This window comes from Echiichthys vipera (genome assembly GCF_963691815.1).
Source record: "Echiichthys vipera genome assembly, chromosome: 10".
In the NCBI taxonomy this organism is placed as follows: domain Eukaryota; kingdom Metazoa; phylum Chordata; class Actinopteri; order Perciformes; family Trachinidae; genus Echiichthys; species Echiichthys vipera.
Genome location: NC_139835.1, coordinates 21488835 through 21511430, shown reverse-complemented (window position 1 = coordinate 21511430; position 22596 = coordinate 21488835). Strand labels below are relative to the sequence as shown.

General features: G+C 38.8%; 1 protein-coding gene across 1 annotated transcript; it reads right to left on the bottom strand.

The window, feature by feature from the left end:
• Nucleotides 1-1615: 1615 nt before the first annotated feature.
• tmtops2b (teleost multiple tissue opsin 2b) lies at nt 1616-20738 on the bottom strand (the record flags this gene model as incomplete). The annotated part of the gene is made up of 4 exons (XM_083921060.1): nt 1616-1693; nt 2857-3090; nt 8425-8750; nt 20384-20738. The coding sequence occupies 4 exons, from the start codon at nt 20736-20738 to the stop codon at nt 1616-1618; spliced, it is 993 nt and encodes a 330-aa protein (XP_083777186.1).
• Between the last annotated feature and the right edge of the window lie 1858 nt (nt 20739-22596).

Genomic DNA, 22596 nt, shown 5'->3' with positions numbered 1-22596 from the left:
TCTGCTTTTTCCACAGCTAGGAGGATTTTTATTTTTTCCAGTCAGTCAGTGTGACATCTCTCAAGCTCTAAAGGAATTAGTTTAGTGTGGACAGGAGGATTGGTTTTGATTTCTTTTTCTGCAGACAGGCAGAAAAACTTGCCTATAACAGAGATTTCTACTACTACTGTAGGTGTGCTATTATACAAAATGTTGTTGTGCCATTGGTTGTGGTTCGATATAAGATGTGAAAATGTGTCTCAGAAATGTTGCTTTGAATAGTCTGATGTATGTTGAATTAGATGGCTTTGTAGTAGTCGTATGTAGATGATTCTGGGGCTTAACGTTACTTGTTGTTTAGTAGGGCTGGGTATCATCCAAACTGTGTGAGTACTGCAAACACGTGCTGTGCTGATTCCAATTAAAAATTGCTTTTTTATTTACAAAAAATATATATATCTTAGGCAGCACCTGATCAAAGTAAACCTGCCTATTTGGTGCCGATTTCCAATGCTTGACAGTCGGGGTGGGCAAGATAGATAAAACCTCTCCGCTACTTTATGTTGCAAAACTGATATACTGTGTATCGTGATATATAAAATTTTCTGGAAGTTCTGTTGAGAATCATCACTCAGGTTCCAGTTTATGAGCTACATCTGGCTAAAACTATTTCTAGTAAATAAGTAAATTCATTAAAATAAATGTCAGTGGACAAAAAAAAAGAAACACAGATATATCACTAGTATGAGGTACAACTCAAAAGAAGTGATAGACCGATGCATCTGCTGGCCGATATTTGTGTTTTTTTAGGTGCGGCCGCTTTACAGATTGGCGTCCACAGGCAGCTTTGTGTTGCTGGCGACACCTTTTTAACTTCATTAATGTTCCTTTTTTTAAATTTGAGACTCTTAACTTTTTTTTTTTTTTTTTTTTTACTTCATTTGCATATTTTTACAAATATTATAAGACATTTGTAGAACATTTCGGCATCCTACTTCCCTAAAAAAAAGTAATTTCTTCTTTCGACTCATAACATTTGTTATCGTTTACTTTTTATGATGTAAATTGAGGGAGCAAAAGTACTATTGGTGTCAACTACAGCTGAAAAAAATCAGCGGTCCGTATCGGTCATCGGCTAAAGCTGATGGGGGAAAAAAAAGTATCAGCATCAGCTCTAAAAAAATCCATGCTGGTGGATCCCCACTCAAAAGCACCACAAACTGCAATACAGCCTCTAAAATTATTCTAACCTTCATGAATATACATTAGGATTTATTGCAGTGCTGTTGCATTAGAACACATTACTAGGTGAACACTAGATAAATAGATAAATTACCCAAATGCAATGACTAATTCAGTGAATTACTGTAAATACGTGACAAAGGTATTTCATCACATTGATGCAAAATCTGTAAATCTAACATTGCCACAAAGCAGTTGTCTTCACTCTTTTTCGGCTGCCTCAGTAGAAATTGTGTTGAAATATCTCTCACAGTTGACAAACATTCTCAAGTTAAATATATGGTCATGACGCCCAGCCTTACTCCTACTTTCTATTTAACCATGAAAAGGCCCATTGAGATACATTATTTCTTCTTCCGGGGAGTGCTATTGTAAAGTTTTTGACACATTTTGCTTAGAATGCAAAAAAGTAGTGAGGTTTGATACCCAGCCCCAGTTTCAGGTGGATTGTCCGGCATGTCATTAGAAGATTCTTGGAACAAGGAAGCAGGTAGTGTCAGAGGACTGTAACAGGTTTAAACCACAGACAGAAGAAACCGTTTGAAGCTTATAGAGATTTATCATTTATTTTGAATCATGCAGATTTTCAGCTCTTCTGTAGGTTTCCTTTCTCTGTTGAGATTACTGATCAAATGTTTTATTGCTTGTGATTGTAACACACTGAAGGTGCAAAAACCCTGAACATATTGTATGTGTATATTTCTAATAACTGATTATTTTCCAATGCACAGAGCATGCAAATCAGGATCAGGGCTAACAGTCTTAAACTGTCTGTGCTGTACCGTGCTGCAAGTAGACACCATTAATCATTCTTTTTTTTTAAGTGGTGTTTTGCAGATTTTAGTGCATGCTTGTGTAGAGGGAAATCACATCCAGCTGCGATGCAGCTATTAATTGTTCCCTGGGAGCACTTGATTTGGTGCAATGCATTCTGGCAACTTCATCTTTGCATTTTAATATTGTGCCAAATTCAATTTTTTAATTATGTCTTAGCAAAGTGGATCGAGGAGTAATAGCAGCACTTCTTAGGTGCTATTGCTTCTCTATGGGATGCTAAAGGTGTCGGGGTTTAATTGAATTTTTAATCCTCTTAAAGAAAACAATTTTATTACCAGGATTAAATACTGGACATTGTGCTGAAACGTGGAAGTGGTGAGATGAGAAACATATTTGCTGTTTATTACGTTTTTTGTCTCAGCCTCTCTCTCTCCCCCTCTTTAGCCTTGAAGCCTATTTTTCATGTCATGTTTTTACTCAGTACTGTGGGAGTTTCTGCACCACACTGCCTCTAAAGGATTGTTCAACATTTAAGTTTTATATATATATATATATATATATATATATATATATATATATGTATGTATGTATATTTCCCTCTTGCAGCTTCCTGCAGTACTCCTGAAAAGAGGAAGAGAAAAGCATCCATGACTGAACATAAGAAGAGTGAAGGTCCTGTTTCACTCCCAGCAGCCTTAGGGTGTTCTTCTTGACTTTGATTTGTCAGTGAATTCTCTTCTTACACTTGAATTGATATTTAAATAGACAATTTGTATGGTTTCAGCTGTTGTAATTTGTCTTTTTTTACTGTGTAAATAAAGCGGTTGTACGTGTCAAATTGGGCCATTGTTGACTCACCTGTTTGTTCATGAGTATGTAGATGAGAGGGTTGATGACGGTGCTGCTCTTGGCCAGTAGTGAGGGCACCACGCTGGCCACAGGACTAATGATGTTGGGCGGGCCGAATGTTGCCATTATGGCCACGACACCGTAGGGCATCCAGCACAAAATGTAGCAGGCCGCTGTCATCAGAACCATAAACAGTATGTGGTACTCTCTTCTCCGAGCTGCAGTCTTTCGGATCCTACCCACCTGTGTATAAGAGTCAGATAGTTAATGAAGCAAGAGCAAAACGATCAAGCTGAGATCTTGCAGTGCTCCCTCAAAGCGTGGCAGCTTTGTACTCCATAAGATTTAAGACACCTGTGGCGGTAAGATGTAATTGCAGACCAGCCTGTTCTTTCAGAGCCTCCATCTTGTCAGGTTCATGGTCACTATGTGTGTTGACCATATGACGTATTATTTTTTTTTGCTCTGTTGTAAACTTTATTGAAACACATTCACCTCTCTACTTCCAGTCAGTCCCCTATATGTTACCCTCTTAAATACATACAGCCCCACATTATTATACACACTATATTATGCTTATACCCTTAATACAAGCCTGACTCAGAAGTAGGAATTTCCGATTTCTAATATCAAGTGAATGCAGCATAACCGTTACGGGCGATCTGGGCCAACCATGGACGACAAACCACTGTCAGCGTTGTCACTAACATTGCGGCATACATCTAGTACGCGAATGCCACCATAGACACATATTGGCAAGTAGAAGTGTTTTCATTTGTGGGTCATATGATCAATCACCATTGTTTTAACTCACTTTTTGATAGATATTAACTTAAAAGGCAATTAAAGAGATGAAAATCTTATGGAGAACGACTTCCTAATAATGCAGGAGCCACATGTGTTGATATTGTACTTCCATTGTGCAAATTCCATAACAAATTTGCAATTAATCAACTAACCAACACACAGGCGGTGAACCCTGGAGCTTTTGAGGCCCCAAGACCCCCTTGGTGTGCAATAAAAAGGCGGATTAAAAAATATGTTCTTTATATCTACTAATTCATCAGTGAACAATTTGAACACATCTACTTTCACCATGTCCCATGATATTTGGTTTTAAGACTATTCATCTTGCTGTATCCTAATCCAATTAAAGTGACCCCTACATTACTCTCTGGATCTCTTCACACACAGATGGCTTTTCTTTATTCTGAGCCCTTTCTTCTTTCAGCCTACAGTTATGTGGCTGAACAAGCTGGAAACAATTTGGGGGAGTTTTTTTGGCCCAGTGCCAGTTGGAGCTGCTCATGGATGGGATTTCTCTAACAGCACGAGATAGTTACTCATGTAGTAGACATCTAATTTACTTTAAACAGGAAGCTGAACATAATTCCACCCTGTCCCCTTAAAACATGAATGTTAGGGTTAATTTAACTGTAACTCTTGTTCACTTCTACATCTGATGATCAGCATTGAGTTCGGAGGAGTCGGTAGTTTAAGGAGCCTGTTGCTGCATGCCTTTGCACAGAAATGGTCGGAGCATTATGTCAGCTTAATGGATGCGTTATATGAACTAGATACCTGACCCATGCACTTGAATTATAATTACTCCCCAAGTGCATAAGCCAAAAGAGTTTTCTAGCTTCCTGGTTAACTTCAAGTAGGCTAAATTGAACACAAGTCACAGCGTCATTGGTGAACAATGATCAGTAAAATCTGGTCTGCACCAAAAGAGGAACCAAGCAGACACCATCCCTTTATGTCTAGTGCCGTCTTCTGTAAACTCCAATTGGACAACTTCAGTTATATAATGTCCTAGCTCCCGTGGGGTCAGAGGCTGTGTCCCAGCCTTGATTTAATAGCCTTGGTTTCCTTGTGAATTGCGCAGCCCACTGCACATGAACAAGTTTCTCACGTTGCACACTCCCCCCACCTCCTGTCTGTCAGCCCATACACTAAGCTTTGGGATTAGGTCACATACTTAAACCAAAAGCATTTTTACATCTATCTGAATACATTCATGGTCAGTTCAGGCAGGGTTCCAGATTGCTTTTACATTCAAGCTTCACAATTAGTGACCAATTGACCAGTTGCCTGGCTACCAGATGGTAAATAACACTCAATCATATTCATACACAGAACAGCCTTTATAACCATGTCTCACTTTGACTCCGCTGATATGCTCAGGCTGTTTGCTGCACCCTTCACAACCCCAAACTCCTCTGTATGTGCTGAGCTGCAGGCATTGACTACTAAAATCTAATGTTCATGTAACCCTTGCTAAAGGGGAGATTAGGTCTCACAGCAGTTGTTTCTGCTTGGATTCCTTGAGAGCTTCAAAAAGCAAGCCTTCTTGGCCAAATCAAACTGTATAACCTTTGTTATAAATTCTTTGACAGACTGCAGCACATTATGGCCAAATTTCACAGTTGGGTGATGAAGCAGACTGGCACAACATTCTTTAATTGTTGCTGCTGCAAAACTGTCACACACTATTAGCTATTAGTAACTCAGTCCATAGAGACTTTGCTTGGAAACCGAAGGGTTACAGTTTAAGTCCCTGTACAGACTGTATATACATTATAGTTCCTGTTTGTGCATATGTGTATTTCAGGCCTGTGTGTTTGTAGCATGATAACAGAGTGAAGAAATAAACTTTCACCTAATAAAGTAAAATAAATTATATCTTCCTTTGTACTTAAAAAACTGAGACTTTAAGCACTGAGCACATTTTGCTGCCCGTCACTTACATAATCACATAACATTGCTCAAAGAAAGAGCTCTCTTTGTGGCCAGTATAGACAGGCGAAAGAATGCTGTGAGTCTACAAGTTGCATGTGAGTATTATTTTCAGACGGACTTGAAATAATGTGAATTTATCTTTCACAAAGATCTAAATCTCTTTATTAGAACAGGTATGCCTCCATTATGAAAACACAATAAGCTGAGGGCCAACTTTAGCAGACAGGGCTGGACTGGATCCTACTAACAAATACATCTCTATGATACTTATAATATTAAAAAGGAATGTACCGTGTATACGGATTATGAGATAATGGGCTCCTGGGGACCGACATGTAAAGGGCCCCAACACTGTCTACAGGAACAAAGAACCCAAACTCAAAGAGTCTATTTTAGTCATTTTGTTTCTGTTTGTAGTCATTTTGCAGTTATTTTTGGTCCTTTTGGCTCTCCTTGTAGTCATTTTGCATCATTTTTAGTCATTTTGTATCTTCTTGTGGTCATTATTCACTAAACTTAACAATTTTTTGGTAAATTTGAGTCTTTGTGTAGTAATTTTGAGTCTCTTTGCGGTCATATGCAGTCCACTTGTAGTCGTTTTGCATCTATTTTTAGTCTTTGAATTTTCTATGTTGTTGTTTTGCGTCTCTTTGTGTTCATTTTGTGTCGTTTGTAGTTGTAATGTGTTGTTTGTGGTCATTATGTGTATGCTAGTCATTTAGCGCCTCTCTTTAGTCATTTTGTGTTTCTTTGTGGCCATTTAGCATCTCTTTGAGACTGTCTTGTGTTTCTTTCAGCAATATTTTGTGAGTCGGTACCCCTGACCCTTCGGGGACCCGGGCCTGTGCCAGGTAAGCACGTTCAGTAATCCATTCACAAGTATGTAACGTTCACTGTATAGGGAATGAAAAATAGTATTAAATATGCTGGAATTTAATTATAACCTGCGTAGGTCTTTTGGGCTACAACCTAAAAAGAAAAATAGGATTGCACAGGTGGTTCACAGAATGACTGAACAAACAGAAGTAAAACCAGTTAAACTAATGTGACCCACACAACTGTACTGTATTTATAGGTGAAGGCCGCTTATTATAACCAGAAGTTCGTTACAAACAGAGAATATGATTTTTATTTAGGAAAGAACTAGAGTCAGACAGAGTCCTGCAACAGTCCGTCCTCCTTCTTACTGTAGGGGTCAGAGATTGTTGTCATCCTGTGTTTGTGTACTTTCCATTCCCCTTCTAATAATCATTATTTGTATAGCAGTTTAAAAACTGATTTCCAAAGTGCTTTACAAAAGTATCCGATTAAATCAACTAAAGAAACAATATGTGAGTGGCTTTAGGATTTGTCACTGCTGCGGAGCTTTATAAGGTGTAATGCTGTGATAATCCCCTGCCCTGCTGACATGACCCCTGTGTTCTCAAAAATAAACAGTCTATATCTCTAAGAGTGTGATGGATTTAACTTACTTACAGCAAGTAAAATCCCTCCCCAAAACTCAATGCACCAGTCGCTGCTACATATACTTAAAATGTGCATAAGTGACTCTAATATATTAGCATTACTCTAAGTAACGCTAATATATTAGAGTCACTTATCTCTAAGGAATCTCTTACCGTCCTTGGTGTTATGCTGAAAGGATGGAACAAACCTTAGTGTATGCCAGGGGTATGTTTCTATTTTGGAATATATCACCTTCGTTTACTGGTGTGTGAGACTGAGACACACATGCCATCGCTAGAGAGTAGAGTCTCCCTGTGGCAAAATACATTGTGTCCAGAAAGGAGCTATTTCTATGGTCCCAGCAGAGGACAGGGAGCTTTTTCTCGATATTCCCGGATCCCTGTGAAGACCAGAAACATTACTCAAAATGTCTCTTCCTCGACTTGTACTTTGCACCGATAGAAACAAGGAAGCATAGAGCTCTTTTAAAGGGTGAAGATTAGGTTTAATATTTCTACTTCGATGAACAAAAGTAAGGTCTTCTACCTCCACTACACTTTCCTAGGCACTGAAATTCCCAAGTCCTCCAACCGAGACGGCCACAACGACACATGGTTCCTACTCATTAACGTGCATTTTCTAAATTAGCAACCCCGGTGTCAGGAGATCAAAACGTCCTCATACCTAAACATAAGGGTCGCAATTTTAAACACATAGTTAGCGTTGTGAAAACGGTCGCAGTTTGGGTTAAAAAAGGTATGTTTGTTAGTTAACTTCATTTACGTACATAAGTACATGACAAGGTTACATATGTGAAGAAGAATTTGATGTTACACATTACATAGGTAATGAAAAAGTCCACGTGGATTTCTGTTTCTCATGGGACACAGCCTCCTCCCTAAGTAGACTTTGTCACTCTTTATACTACTCCTGCTTTCGTAATTACTATGGCCACTAGGGGTCGCCACCTTTAAAAATATAAAGCTGCTTGTGCAAATGACCCACTGTATGGTGTTGTTTTTTTAATTCACCCTGTGTTTATGGGGCTGCTGATAGAGCATGTATTTTGCATGTGTCTTTGGTTTGAATGGTTTCCATGTATTTCTGAAACTCTTTTCCACTAAAAAACTGGATTCCATTGAAGCCAGTTGTAAGTTACATGAATTCAGGCCAACCACCTGCTATTCTTTGTAAAAGAAAAAAAAAGAAAAAATGCAAACTACAAACTATCAATAGCATTCTTACAAATCGATAATTCAATTATCTACTCAGGTAGATTTTGGTTGAGGATCAGTTTAAGCATTTTGTGGTTTAGCCTTCAACACTGGACAGGACAATATAACATAAACATTCACACAGACACACACACTGTTGTTGATGTCTCTCTACCTGTTTGACTGCCCATAACAGCCTGCTATAGCAGTAGATCATCACCAGGATGGGTAGCACCAGGCAGAAAATAAACAGGCAGATGATGTAAGCGTGCGACTGGGCTGTCTGAACCGTCCAGGACACTGAGCAGCTGGTTCCTGCCCCCTCAATGCCATAGCTGCTCCAGCCCAGCAGAGGCGGCACTGTCCAGAACAAGGCGTACAACCAAGAGCCACCGACAGCCAGCAGGGGCTTGCGATAGTCTGGCCCACGCTTGTTGTACACAGTCAGAGTGCTGTAGCGGTCGTAGGAGAGGATCACTAGAGAGATGAGTGACACAATACCTGAGGAAGACAGAGAGGGGGAGGAGTGAGAGCGGGCAGCTGTAAGTCATCAAGAAAATTATACAGCAGATCTTGTTGATATCCTGTTGGGATCCATCAATCTATCCAATAGTTGTTCGGCTATTTCACTGGCTAAATAAAACCTTAGACCTGCTGGTCATGCTGGAGGAAAAGTCTGGGGATCACCAAAGTCATTAGAGTTAATCCTCCGGGTGCCATGAATGTCTGTACAACAATTTCTGGGCAATCCATCCAGTAGTTGACCAAAAAAGTCGGGACTGAAGTAGAGGATTGATGGATGTCCCTGAAGCCACTCACCACGAGTAGAAACAGAACATTACAAAATACCAAAAACATTATGAAAAACTGTAATTTACTCAAAATATACTAAAGTTGCTCTTGTGACTCTGTTTTCAAAGGTTAACTTTCTGATTACACTTGGAAGAAATACTTTTTACATATTTTTCTTGACTGTAATTGAATTGCTTTGCTTCATAAATTGCTCAGCTTCGTTTGAGGTTTCCCGACTATTATGCTCCTCATACCAGGTCACTTAAATCCACAGTTAGAGATCTGTGACAATGGATGTCAATCAGTGTCCTTAAGTGTCTCTTCTACCAAATTTAGCACATATATGTTTTTTAAATGTTATTTTTGTTGTTGGAAAGAAAGAAAGCAGCATGGAGGACAGTGAAAATCTTAGGGTGGTTACTTCTTTTTTATCTGTTATTTATTTGATGTCTTGGTGCTGACTAATTAGGTATGATGTGTAAGTACTGCTCGCAAGGCAGCTGAGATGACGGAGTCTAAGCTTTGCGCCACAAAAACATGGCAAATTAGCGTGTCCATCTGGGTGTCATGTTTCCATCATGGCCAACTGAAGCTGGATCAGGGACTCCTGCAGAGTCAATTGTCCCAGGAATGAATGCTGATTTTAACGTTTCCCCCTTAAGACAAAAGCCAGATGTTGTTGTTGTTCTCATTGAATAATTCATCAAATTATGCTTGTGTCAAATACACACACTTATTGTCTGTAGCATTCTTTTCAACTCTATCCTGGGCTGTAGATACAACTATACAACAAGTCCTTTGTTTTCTGTTTCCTTTATCTCATTTTTTATACACATTCACACAATATCTATTTCAGAAAACATCACTTATGTGCCATTTTGTACTGAATTCGCTTTGAACCCCTTAAAGCAGGGTGGCAGGACAAGCGGCCAAAAATAATTTTTCGGTGACAGTCCCTGTCATGTAGTGGTGTAAATCATCAAGGACAACTACAATAACAAAATGATTCTTAAACTCACTGACAATAACAAAGTATGACCATGTACTAGGTCCATGGAGTATGATTCTGACTATAAGGAAAAGCCTTCTTTCTAAAATCTCTAATTCTGTGCAACTCTATCTGACTTGCAGCTTCAATTTTCTTGTAAGGAAGCTCCAAAGATGGAAGTATAGCCTTGGGGAAGGACTGTATACTGATACTTTATGTAAGTGCTTTCTCTGCCCTACACTCACATTCAGTGCTTTCACAACTGTGCTTGCTAGAGGGCAAAACTAATTTCAATGTCAGGTCATTTAATGCCAGCAATTAATTCGCACTGGTCATCAAACCTTTGTGAAATATGTGTGTTGCATCATTTCATGTGCTTTTATTGGCATGTCTAATGCATGTAGTGCACAACTAAACTCATAAATTAGCCAGAATAGGTTGTCATGGTACAGTACCAAAGATGTGCTGACCTGTGATATGTTTAGATGCATACTGAAATTAGTGCTCCCTTGAAACAGGCTTTGCTGCTGATGGTCTGCCTGAGGCCGTTTGTTCTATGGCAAAATGATGAAAAGTCAGTGAAACCTTTCCCTTTGTTCATCATGTAAATGTGTTGCCACATGTGCCACCTCAAATGCAAAGTAATAAATAATCTCTTACACTGGCCAACCTCTCCAGCTCTTAAAGGTCCTATATAATGGTCGTTTATCCTATGATGTAAAAAAAAAAACATCATTTCCTAAAACTCTCATACTGAATATACCTGTATTCACCCTTCGTTCACTCCGTTTAAGCCCCTGTCTTTTTAAGCCCACCCCAGTTTTAACCTAGATTGATTTAGATTGATTGAGATTGATTTAGAACTGTGCAGCTAATTTACAATTTAGGCTGCTTGTGATGGTGATGCGTTTGAAATATATTTACTCTAGTTTATTTGTAGGTTCTCTGCCTTCTTTACTTGTAGCTGATATGCGCTACATGCCACTGGTTTGACACGGTGCACACACACTGTGATGGAGCAGCAGTCACAGCGGGATCCAACACCAGCATGTGTCCACTGATTCTGTGGGATTTGCTTTGTTGTTGTGCATAATAAATCAGTCAGGAAAGATAGAATTGCTTATTTAGAACTGCTTTATTAAATTTTATAGAGGACTAATGCTCCATGAAATGGCCATTTCACTGTGTGATCTTTTCAAATGCAACCCTGTGACCCATCTGCTGCTCTGGCTTCCTCTCTAAAGCTCTTGACCTTTCTCGTTTTTTCATATTTCATGGCATAATGATGTTACTAGCAATCGTTGTTATAGCTCAGTGAAACAAGGAGGACATGTATGGGACACAGACAGTAGTCTTATTGTAATACCTCATGGTTCAAAATACACTGTATTACCATGTGGCATTTATGGAATGGGAGGTAGATGGCAGGCAATTATGTAGGCTATGTCTTGAGAAGAAAAATATGCAGCACTGAAACCAGACAGAAAGAAACACCTGAAGCATTTAAAATAAAATAACTTCAAATATCATACTGAGTTTGATATGAGGTTAAGTTAACAACATGTCGGTAAAGGATATTTGCCGTTTGTTTAATGTGAATTTACGGATAAAAGGCACAATTTCAGGCGCCCGGTCCATATTCCAACAGAAGGATCCAAGAGAAAAAAGCATTAGCGAGCGGCTTGCTCGATAGCTGCACTCATCTCATCAACGGGAGCCGCCATTGTTTACACTGAACAGCCACTCGTCGTTGAGTCACACAAATTTTCTCTGCCGCAGGTTACCAGACTGATCTGCGAGTGAAATACAATAGAGCTTGCGAGATCAGGATGGTCTTGCAAGGCTAATGAGGTGGGGTACATAAAAGATATTTTAAAATAATGTATGTTTCTTAATCAACGTTTTCAATCATTGTTCTCAATTGCCTTCTTTATTTGTCACTATTGTTTCAATTACTGGTTGTTGGTCTAGTGGTTGTTTGTCGCATTTGTCAGTCTGTTTTATTGTTAGTTTCTATACTTGTATTAGACTGTTGTATTATATGATTTATTTCTTAAAAGCCTAACTAGGGACAGGGTCTGCACATTACGGCTAGAAGTCATACACACAGCACCAGATGCACTTTATCCAAAGGTAACAATGCCTAAATGTCTCTGTCAAATAAATAATACAATATAAAGGTTCTACGTGTAACATTCAGAAACTCTTGTTATTAGGACACCGGTGACTGTTGTTAAGTGGGCTGCAGTCAGCATGTTGTTGTTTGAAGTATCAAAACAGTAAGACTGACATGCCTGGCATCATGTTGATAGAATGCTTTAAATTGGACTACAATCATATCTGGAATAACACTAGCTTGCTGCTTGCAAATTGCTTCATCAGCCAACGCCACCCAGACAACCAACAGCGGATTCATGCCATACAGAGCCACAGCCAACTATCACATCAAGCAGGGGAGCGTACCTACGTTCCCCAGGTCCTAACTAAATGCTAAATTAAATCAGCGGAGGCATAGGCTTATGCGACCGAGTAACATAGGACCAGGTGACAATAGGGATGACCCCTCAAGCAGGCTTAGGTTAGCCAGCTAACTGTAACTTAGCTATGCTGCATGGATCTGGCTAGCTGATAAAGTAATTTGCAAAAAACAAGCCAACCAGATCATCACAAGGAGTCTGGATGAATTAGCTGATGATATCCACTGTTTAATCAGTTTTTAATAATAGTTTTTGGCTGTCAGCTTGCTAGCATATTCCTCCACATTAGCAAGCAAGCTAACATTAGCCAGCTAAAACCACAATACATTTCACATGTCAATGTTTCCTCTATGATTTTTATCAGCACTTGGAAAATGTTTTTTTTTTCATCGATCACAATTTGTGTGCTGTGTTTCCGTTCAGAAAAAGGCACATCTCTTTTTGTAGTTCATAGTGGTTTGTACTCTACGTGCAGCTCACTAACAAGACAGTCTATTTATCTGTGGTGGAATTGTTCCTATCTGAAAATAAGGGTGTGTGTGTGCTAATGCAGATAATGCATTTGATAGTATCCCACTGTGATGAACTTTTAAATGACGGATCATATCTGACATCCGATCTTTGTCCCTGCCCTTCGGCAAAGACAAAAAAACAACAACATTTATTAATTTAAACAGCTTAACAATCCCATGTGCTGTAGTGCCCATGTATTCTCATCGACAGGTTTGTATGATGTCTTACAAAAAGTTGTGCACAAAAATTTGCATTATAGCCTATGTTCCTAACGTTCTAGTTAACGCTAGACGCTAACCAGAAGTGCACCGTAAAGGTTAAGTTTAGGAAACAAAAGGTGTAGCTTAGCCAGGAATTGGACTGCTGTTCAGTCTGGGCCCACTGGCTCTTTGGCCCATCTCACTATGCGCTTCATCAGGTCCATAAAAATGTGCAGTCAAAGGGCCAAAGGCTTGAATATGTACACTGTTTGTGTAGTGATTAGCAAAATAGGCTGTGTAGTATTTTTCAATTTTTTTCACGACATTTGAACCTATATTGCTTGTCTGAGGGGGTAAAGCCTATTACTCCGTCTTACAGCATTCTTATTGTCTGTAAGCTCACTTAGACTTCAGTGTCCAGGTCTTGCAGGAAATGACTTAATCGTTTAATAAAATGAAAACTATGTATTTGTGATCTGTTTTTAATGACTTATGTCTTCAGCGGGCACATAGAACAAACAGAGTGGGGGATCTTGAAAGTATAACAAGACAGACTAATGCATTTTGGGGGATTTGTTGAAAATATGAAAAAAAAATAAAGCCAAACTTATACTTAAGACGTAGGAGTGGCAGATCAAATAATGCTTGTGTGTAAGGCCAAACACAATACTTTCTGATTGCAAGGACACATATTGTTATTTCCAAATTGAAAAATTGTGAAAACATGCCCCCTCCCCTCCTAGAGCTATTATTCTCAGACTGAAGAAACATCTGTAGTCTCATTTAATATAATTATTATAGCGCTATGATAACGTTTTTTGTTATGTGATGCAGTGCCAAATCATGCTTTAACACACCTGTTAACGCTGTTACACAATGGGGATTATCCTCTCCAGTGACAGGCAAAATGAATCATGTAATCAGTTTGTATGGATTCCATTCGGATGTTAATTAACCTTTTAAAAAAACAAAACAAATACAAATAATGCTGTTAACTTTGAAAAAATATAGTTTGCAGATTCTCTTCCAGTCCCTAACCATGTAATTTGAAAAAGGTAATATTTTGACACAGTGCAGATTAAATCACTCCTCATTCTTTATTGCTATCCTAAAAAAGTGTGGTCAGTTTGCTCATTGGGATACCATCTGTTTCTAGGAAGTATAATGTAAGTACTTCCACTGATCAACTTTTGATTCTTGTATCATCTTGTATGTATCATATTAAGTTATCTGTAAATGTCTGCAAAAGATGAGACTTTATCATTTGCAGCAACATGATTGACATGTTCGAGGTCAGGTGTTCTTCTCTGGCAAACCACCACATCACCTCCTGATGAAAAACCCAAACATGATAGATGTTCTGTCACTCTCACTTTGGCCAAATGTACCCAGCAGACCAAACCAATTTAGAGACAAAAAAATGTGTTCGTTTTTACTGACACCATCTGCAACTGGCGTTTTTTGCTGCTCAAGATAGCTCACTCCCGGTGAACTGTGCTGTTAGCATGTATAAAGATGACATGAAAACTGATGAAATTAGAAAATTGCTCCCACTTCATGTTATAGATAACATTTAAAGAAAACAATGTCTCACCTTGTCAATGTCTTTTGGCGAATATAAGAGTTGTGCGTCAAAGGTAACACTCGGTAATAAATCGATTGAATGAACAGGGGTGAATCATCTTGTGTCATGCTGGTTTCTGACATTCTGCTTTCTTCCAGAAAATCATAGGTAAACAGACCTTTGGAAGACACAGGGGGGATTGATTGTCTTCAGCGCTCTTTGTAATATGAATGCCATCCTTGAAGTCTTTTTAAAAATTCAATGTTTGCTTGAAACTTTCTTTGGACAGCATAAGAACAAGTGATGATCCATCATGATATTACATATGACGTGTTCTCCGGCAGTGCCATATAGAAGCAGCTCCTCTGCGATCTTATCTGAAGGAAAGACAACAGGGCGGGGATGGTACGAATAATTCAAGCCAGGCATTAATATGGATGTTTGCAGTTTAACCAAAGCCTTCTGTCATCTTCACACATGCTAAAGTGCCGCCATGCATCAAAGGACTTGTAAAACAGACGGTGTACTGTTCTCTTAACATTGATATAGCTGGGGGAGATCAAGATGAGACAATCCTAGTGTGCTGAACGCTGGTGAACATGTAAACACATTAATATATTGTATTCACCCAAATATAGGCTGCTTATTGTGATTGACGATGCGGGATTGATCATGAATGCTTTTGTTTGTGCGTTTACATTTGGGTACACAATAGACCCTGAGCCATCACGTATCAAATCAAGATGATAATATGTGAGTCCGGAGTGACTTCAATGGAGAAAAATTATGTATTGAAACGTGCACAATGAAGACGATAATGAGAAAAGTCTTTGGCGATTAAACCCCATTGTGACAGCATCTATTAAAGGCGTAAGAGAAGCCAAGAGTAGTGAAGGATCCCTCCGAATGGAGTGTAGACACTGGTGATGACAGTGATGGCTCAACAGTACGCTGAGATCTGAGTGGACGAGCAGAGGAGTGGGCTTTTCCTGCTTTTTTTTGTTTTAGTTTTTTTAAAGGCCCTCTAATCAGCTGATAAGAGGGAGCAGGACAAGAGGGAGTGAGGTTTGAATCTGATGTCACAAAGTGACATGAAGCCAGGATTCACTTCATCAGTGTTCTGAGGGTTTATTAAAAAACAACAAGTATATACAGAGGTTCGGTTGATTTCTATGAAGTGAGAATAGATCGATAAAAATGGAGCACCAGCTGAAGGGAGGATAGTTGAAGGTTTGGTTACGGATAAGTAACCAAAGGGAGTGAAGCTATGGAACAAAGAATTGTAATTCTGGTGAGAAAACTCAGTTTTCACAAAATGAAATGTGGCACAGAGAGTGGGGCGTGAGAACGAGTGAGTAACATTAGAGTCTAGTCTTAGTCATCATAATTATATAATCATAATGTAAACTTTACTAATCCCTCTCGGGGCACTTAATTTTTACAACTAACCATATAATATAACTTCAATACAACAAAGACACATAGAGTTTAGATAGAACGTTTACATGACAGACAAATGTGCACAACAAATCACGCAGGTAAGAATGCCATGGTGAAGAATCTTGATGCAGTTTGTTCACAATGTTGGAAAAATAAGTAGGAGATATAAAGAAATGCCAGAACAAAGTACAGTAAGACTTCCCCCCCCCTCTGCACTCCTACCTGCTTGCGTCCACAAAATGGATGCTCTTTACATTCTTAATGCCAGTTTTTCGAAGTCCAATCCTTTTATATCTTCTTAATTTAGTCAGCTTTGAAATAGTTTTTTTTTATTCCAGGGAGGGAATTCATGTCATTGCAGAAGTTGAAGCAGAAGAACTAGTATACAGCAGAAGTATTCCTGGTGTATTTGTAAAATCATTGTCTGGTCAATGTTCAGCGGCATTCTCAACAGAATTGCAATACAAAAATCACAAAGACTCTACTGAGCATAAGAGAACCTGATAGATAAGACCTTCAAAAAGTTATCTTGGAGAAACATGGGAGTGCTACATGCTTACAAGCTCTTACACCAACAATAAATACCCATCTCAAACGTATCAAGTACAACTGGATTATGAGGACATATGTTACTCTAGTTGGACTCAATAAGATGAATCCAAATATTCCTGATACCTGTGTCAAATGCATTACAGAAGAAGCCCCCTTACTTCACTGCTTGTGGAACTGAGAGAGACAAAAGTTCTGGAATAAAGTCATGAAACGTATTTCTCATATGACCTTGAACCCAGTCCCTGATTACCCTGAACTTTGCGTTCTTAATTTGTACCCAGAGGACTGTACATAAAGCAGCAAAGAGAAGAAACCGACTGACTTATGTCTAGTACAGGCTAGACGCTTGATACGTCTTTTCTGGAAGGATATTAAAAGCCATTTAGTTAGTCGTTGTCTGAAAGAGCTATCAGCAGCCCTTGTCCTGGAAAAATTCACATACACAATGAAAAAGAAATCAGTCAGATTTCATGAGATCTGGAACCCCTTTCTTTCATTCTTGGAGAACTGTGAACAGGGGGATGCAATCAGGGCTTGACACTAACTTTTTTGCTCACCAGCCACTTTGGCTAATGGTTTTCAAAAGTTACTAGCCACTCAGCACTCTCACTAGCCACAAATGTGTATATAAAGTATATTCGGAAAAAGATACCCTATATAAAGGGCAGCTTCTTATCCATATTGAAAAAAAATATTAGGTATGTAGAATATTTATTAGAGGGATAACTCTACTGAAAAAAACCTGGCAAGATGAATACTGTCTGTTTAAATACAGCATTTATTAACAATATAATTTATCTATAACAACAATAAACACTGAAGTCTAATGCAAGTGAGTCCTGGCCTGGAAGTCAGCAGACAAACAAGCATGTTTACTGGGGTCTGCTGACTGAATCACTGAACAGCAGCACATAAGATTAGCGGTATCTCCAGCATTAAGCACCATACTGAGTCAAGTAGCCTCAAGGTAAACACTAAGCGCCGAGGAGCCCAGAGGGAGAAAGAGTCAAAATAAATAAATAATGATTTAAAAGAACGCAGTACGAAATATATTTGTTTTTTTCCCAATAAAATGGAATTTCATTTGAATCAAAATTGTTTAATATATATGCATAACAAAGCACAGCAGGTGAATAAACAGAAACAAACTTAACAAACCACTGAGGAAAAGAAGTCAGAGGATGTTTGGGAGGATAGAGGAAACAGGAAAAAATGACAATTTAAAAAAAAAACAGGACGAAAACATAAACAAGCATGAGAGTGGTGCATTCGCATTCCTTGAGCAAGATGTATTCAAAATATATCAGTGAAGGTTTATGAGACAGATAAAATTGAGAACTATCTGCTGCCGTAAAAATCCCAGTTTACTGCTGCTATCCAACTGAAGACCAGGCCAGCATGGATTAAGCTTAAAAAATGCATTGCTACAAATGTCTTGGTTACAAATGGGATAGAAGATAAGGCTATTTTATATTACTCTCTAAGAAATCCCATGAAAAGACAAAGTAAACATAGGCCTGTGAATGTTCTCATTTATCCAGGTCATCGTTATCCTCAAAGCAATTTCAGTCAAAAGCAACTGGACATGGTTATTTGTCTAGGAAGATGTTTCACCTCTCATCCAAGAGGCTTCATCAGTTCATGTACACATCTAACCAGGCTGGGACTGGTCCAACTAACTGGTGTGAGATCCAGGTATTTAACCTCTCACAAGGCCGATGATGTCACTGAAACCCTGTTTTAGTCCCTCTCGCTTGCCAATTTCCCTGCCCATTGGTTTCTTCTGAAAATGTACATATTTTAAAACAAGTTATGTGTTTTCATGGACAACAATGTAGCTCTATGGAACACGAAATTAAACTATATCAACCTTCGGCTTGACTGGCAATTCAAAGTGAGTAAGAAATTTCTCAGGGATTTGTTTATAGTAAGAAAATAAATATATTCCTTAGCTTTATCCTTTGGCAAACAAATCTAAGTTAAAATTCTCAATAACTACAATAACTTTGGTTACTGCCAACTCCACATTCACATAAAGATATAGTTTGATCAAAGTGAAGTTTAATGCAAGATAAAAAACATGTTCACCTCCCATGAAGACATGTAACCTCTGTACAGTGTGTAGCAATTACTATAATATACTCATTTGAGTTGGAGATAAGATTAACATCCATGGAAGCACATAAACACATCCACATGAATCAATCAGTCTTTTTTTTCTTATCTTATACTTCAAAGGTCGAGCATAAAGGTTAGTACATCCAATTTCTTACATCATCACACCACCTCCTGGTGGACGGATTGAACAATAAACACCCCTGAAAAACCCTGAGTTGACTGTGTAAAGGAGGCAGATTTTTCTTTGTGTCACGAACATTAAAAATATGTCAGGTGTAAAATATTATTAGTCGTAAAATGTAATTTTGCCCAGAATGTACAGTTATTGCAAATGTAATGTTTCTTTTGAAAAGAGGCATGTGAGCCCCATCAGCTGGGCTAAAATCCAGTTTTATCCGATTTTATAATGGTATATATCACAAAATAGCATGTTTTCTGGTACTTCAATAAATTAATAGTCTATATGAAACAACCACATGGTAAAGCCTATTTTTTGTATACACCTGTGTGAATTAAATACTTGATAAATGAGAAAATACTGAGTATTTTCTCATTTAATGACGATTAAATAACATAACGTGCAAGGGTCAGAACATAAAACATTGTCCAAATCAAGAGAATTTATCTTGTACATACTCAAACTAATACAAACTTTAGTTTTACTGCTCTAGTGATGTGTGATGCTCTGATGGACCGGCTACCAGAATAACAGGATGATCCTATAAGGTATTTAGTTAAATACACTCAAGAAATACAAGACTAATACGATTAGGAGCCAAGCACTATAGGACTTGTATATGTTGCACCTGTGACTTGGGCAGACACAATATAATGTTTTTACATTAAGGTTTTCCATGCAAAATGAAATTATAATTATACTGGTGGGATGTCTAAATAGTAAGCCGATCCATGTTACCCTATCATTATGATTGTGATGGTGATTTCCTTTTTTGCAGCTAAACCTTGTAAACCCCCCTGAAAATAAATAAATAAAGAATAAGCCAGAGGACCAGAGCCATAAGAGCCTGCTCCCTTCAAGGAGCTGTAATTACAGTAATCACTGCTGCTCTGTCACCACAGAGTACGTTTTGTACCCTTCCAACAAAGAAAAAAAGCATCGATCAGAAATCACATTGTTTCCGCAGAGGAGCATTTACAACTTGAATCCTTCTGAATTGCATCAGTGAGGTAACAGATGGTGAAGAGGTGCATTGTGATGTTCTAGTGAAAACAGTAACGCATTCAATCTCCATTAGCCCTCATGATGTACTATATCACAATATAAAGTGATGTCTTTAAAGCCAACTGATAAATAAATACAAAATAAATGCAGACACACATCAAAAGTCTTCTTTATTAATGTAAGTTCTGAATTCATGCATCTGACTTTTAGAAATGCTAGGCCCAAACCGCAGTTAGTTTCTCAAAACAACTGAAACGGTGTTTTTGCTCAGGCATCTGCAAAGCATGAGGAAATATAAGGCACTTACCAAAGCAGGAGTTGATGAATCCGTACCAGCTGCAGCCGCTGCGCCCCAGCAGCCACCTCCCCCGAATACTGGAGGCGAAACTGAGAGTGGTGCCGAACAAACACACCAGCATGTCACTGACGCTGATGTTCAGCAGCATCATGTTCACCGGTGTTCGCAGCTTCTTGAATTTGCAAAACAAAAGGAGCACAATGAAGTTGTTGAGGAAGCCAAAAGTCATGATGAAGCCCAGCACCACTGACAGCACTACGAAGCCCGTTGGGGAGAGCTTCCCCCTGCCCGCGGGCGCGTCCATCAGTTCCCGGTCATCGCTCAGGTTGAAGCTGTAATTCAAACCAGCCTGACCAGAAAACATCTTGCCATCCATTCATCAGAGCTTGTCTTCACTCTGAAGCAGTTTTGGTCGTTAGGAATGGTCGCTTTGCACACGTGGACAGTTTATGAATAGCAGCTCCCTTCTTAAGACTTTCTCCATGCTGTTTTTCCTTTGGGACACTAAGACCCGAGCGCTTCATGGTTTCAGAAAGCACATTCCTCCACTACGTGTGAGAGCAACTCGATACTATAACACTGAAACGGACACAGAGTCTAAAACACACATTGTAACCATAAAGTGCCACCTGTTACCTTAACGCATTGCGCGCCCCCTTCTCCTCCTTATTGATTTCCGTGAGCGCAGCAGCTTCTTTAGTATTTTTTCAAAGCTCAAAGCTGTCGGTATTCATCACAGATCATCACAAGACTATCACAACCCGTTCCTATCGCTGCTGTATGCTTGGAGAGGTCTGTCATCTCCAAGTCATCACTTTTAGATGAATTGTAATCCGGGTTCACAGTGAAGACTCCCGCAGGATGAACAGGGTTGCGTAAAGCGCGCGCTCCTCCTCTACCCAGCATCTTTTAAAGGCGACTCTTACGTCACGAGACATCGCGATGACAGACATTAATATATCCTCAAACAGATCAATAGATTACATCCACTCCTGAGGGGGGAAAAGTGTGTTCGCTTTTACAGGATACAAAACATCACCACCACCAAGCTACTTTTTGTCGTTGTATTTTTTTGTGATTCATTTTCTAAGTAATAAGTGTCATAACGTAAATAAAAATGGGCCATCAGAGACTGCAGGTCCCAGAAATTGGTGCTGCACCCCTGGACGTAGGCTAGTCAACCTTAAACCACGATCCTTTCCTAAACCTAACCATGTAGCTGCCAGATGTGCAGCAGAGTTGGATGTGTTACTTTACAGATTTCTTCTCCTGAATAATTCTTACATATAGAGTTCAATAGGAAAATAAATCCAGACATTCAGCCCTTACAGTGATCCATCCACCTCTGCTGCACATATGGCAGCAGAGTGATGCTTTGAGGCATGTATCAGTGTCATTTACATCTGAATCTAGTCCCGCCCATTCAAATGCAGAGAGGTTTTTAGTATCTCTTGTAAAGGAACCTCAAAAGGTGCTTCAACAGCGTACCAAGTAAAGGGGGCATAGAGTTTTGCACATGTGATATTTCAGTTTCTTATATTTTTTTATGTATTTACTGAAATTTCTAAAACTCTGTTTTTGTGTGTAGACTGATGAGGAATAAGTTGGCTTTTATCTATTCTGAGTCTATAATGCAGCAACGTTTGGAAAAAGTGACAGGGGGCAAATACTTTTTCACAGCACTCTATGTGCTTCTTATATCATGGCTAACCAATCAGAGCACTTGATATCAGCTCAACATTTTAGTATAACCTCATATACACGACTCTTTCATTAAAAATTGAATAACCCACAGGCAAACAACAGGTAACATTGCCAAGGCATTCATAATAGAAGCCAACAATGTGGTATTTAATGATTATTTCTTGTCATTGACAATATTACAGTTTAGGTTTTGTAATAATGACATTATGGGTCAAAAACACATTAGGCCAAAAATGGAAAGGTAATGTGTGAATATTACAAGATATTTAAAGCTTTAGATTTTAAGCAATATACTGTAGGTGAATTACTTGACTTCTGATCCTCTCAGTCCATTCACTCTTTTTATTGGTTCTGAGGAACAGCAAGCACTTTGCAACTGCCAAATAAATAAGGCTATCGTGCAATAAATGCTGCCATAACCTGAAGTTTATTCGAGAGATTATGCTGAAAAATGTGTCCACTGCTGATAAGTCCAGCTTCCTGATAACTTTAAGCATAGGAATGTTTTCTAACTTTGA